This window comes from Cariama cristata, unplaced genomic scaffold (assembly GCF_000690535.1).
Source record: "Cariama cristata isolate BGI_N322 unplaced genomic scaffold, ASM69053v1 scaffold35240, whole genome shotgun sequence".
Taxonomy (NCBI): Eukaryota; Metazoa; Chordata; class Aves; order Cariamiformes; family Cariamidae; genus Cariama; species Cariama cristata.
In genome coordinates, this window is record NW_009596942.1 from 3,256 (window position 1) to 4,497 (window position 1,242).

The 1,242-nt window shown below is 56.9% G+C and overlaps 1 protein-coding gene across 1 annotated transcript; it reads left to right on the forward strand.

Annotated features, from left to right (window-relative positions):
* Positions 1–463: 463 nt before the first annotated feature.
* Positions 464–1,238, forward strand: IGF2 (insulin-like growth factor 2; the record flags this gene model as incomplete). Its single annotated transcript, XM_009708073.1, has 2 exons — positions 464–630; positions 1,089–1,238. Coding segments are annotated over 2 exons (317 nt in total), but the record flags the coding sequence as incomplete, so codon positions are not given.
* Between the last annotated feature and the right edge of the window lie 4 nt (positions 1,239–1,242).

Here is a 1,242-nt window from a genome sequence, read left to right on the forward strand (position 1 = left end):
ACGGAGGGAGGTTGGCAGCCGCAGCACCGTGCTGCTTCTTTCTAATAAAACTCGCTTGCCAGGATCAACATCGGAGATGGTCGCAGTAATTGGCGCAGCGCTGGCGGCTGGGCTGGGCTTGAGCTTCCTCGCTTTAGCTATGCCCAAAAAGGCCGCCCATGCCGGATTTACAGGAGGGGAATAAATCACCGCCATATAAAGTGCCTTTAATTAGCACTGCGTGCACGTGGGGAACCCTGTTGGCATCAACAGCATTTGTCTGGGAAAGTCTTAATGTGAAACTCAGATGGTTTGCGGGCGCGTCGGCTGGTTTGGGAGAAGTGCTGCTATTTTGGAAGAGTGGGAGACCCACTGGTCTGTGGTGGCAGGTGGAGGGGTGCCTGCAAGGGGATGGGGTGCCATGGAGGTGGGGAGAGGGCCCAGTCCAGGTTAGTGGCTAATGCCAAGGTCTTTGCTGTTGCAGGTAGACCGGTGGGACGAAATAACCGGCGGATCAACCGGGGGATCGTGGAGGAGTGCTGCTTTCGGAGCTGTGACCTGGCTCTGCTGGAAACCTACTGTGCCAAGTCCGTCAAGTCCGAGCGCGACCTCTCGGCCACCTCCCTGGTGGGTCTGCCGGCGCTCAGCAAGGTAGGGGACTGCGCCGGGATGGCTACCCTTCTCTGGAATAAATAGCAAGAGAAAAGATGGGAAGGCTGTGGGTGGGAGAGGACAAACCCCAGCTGCAAGGTCTGTTGCTTCTGCAGAGCCTTTGAGAGATGGCCACTGTGGGCAACTCATGCCAAATACCCTGCAGAAAGTCAGCTTTTAATAAGGTGGGGGACCAGAGGTGGGCTGGATCTTGGAATCGTAGAATGGTTTGGGTTGGAAGGGCCCGTTAAAGACCATCTAGTCCAGCCCTTCTGCAATAAGCAGGGACATTTTCAACCGGATCAGGTTGTTTAGAGCCCCGTCCAACCTGATCTTGAATGTTTCCAGGGATGGGGCAATGTTTCCATGGGATGGATGGACCTCAAAGAGGGGAACCCCCATCTGGAGGGTGGCTAGGCTTGCGGTGATGCTGATGTTGCTATCCCATCCCCTTGCAGGAGAGCTTCCAGAAGCCCTCGCACGCCAAGTACTCCAAGTACGACGTGTGGCAGAAGAAGAGCTCCCAGCGGCTGCAGCGGGAGGTGCCCAGCATCCTTCGGGCTCGCCAGTACCGGTGGCAAGCAGAGGGGCTGCAAGCGGCTGAGGAAGCCA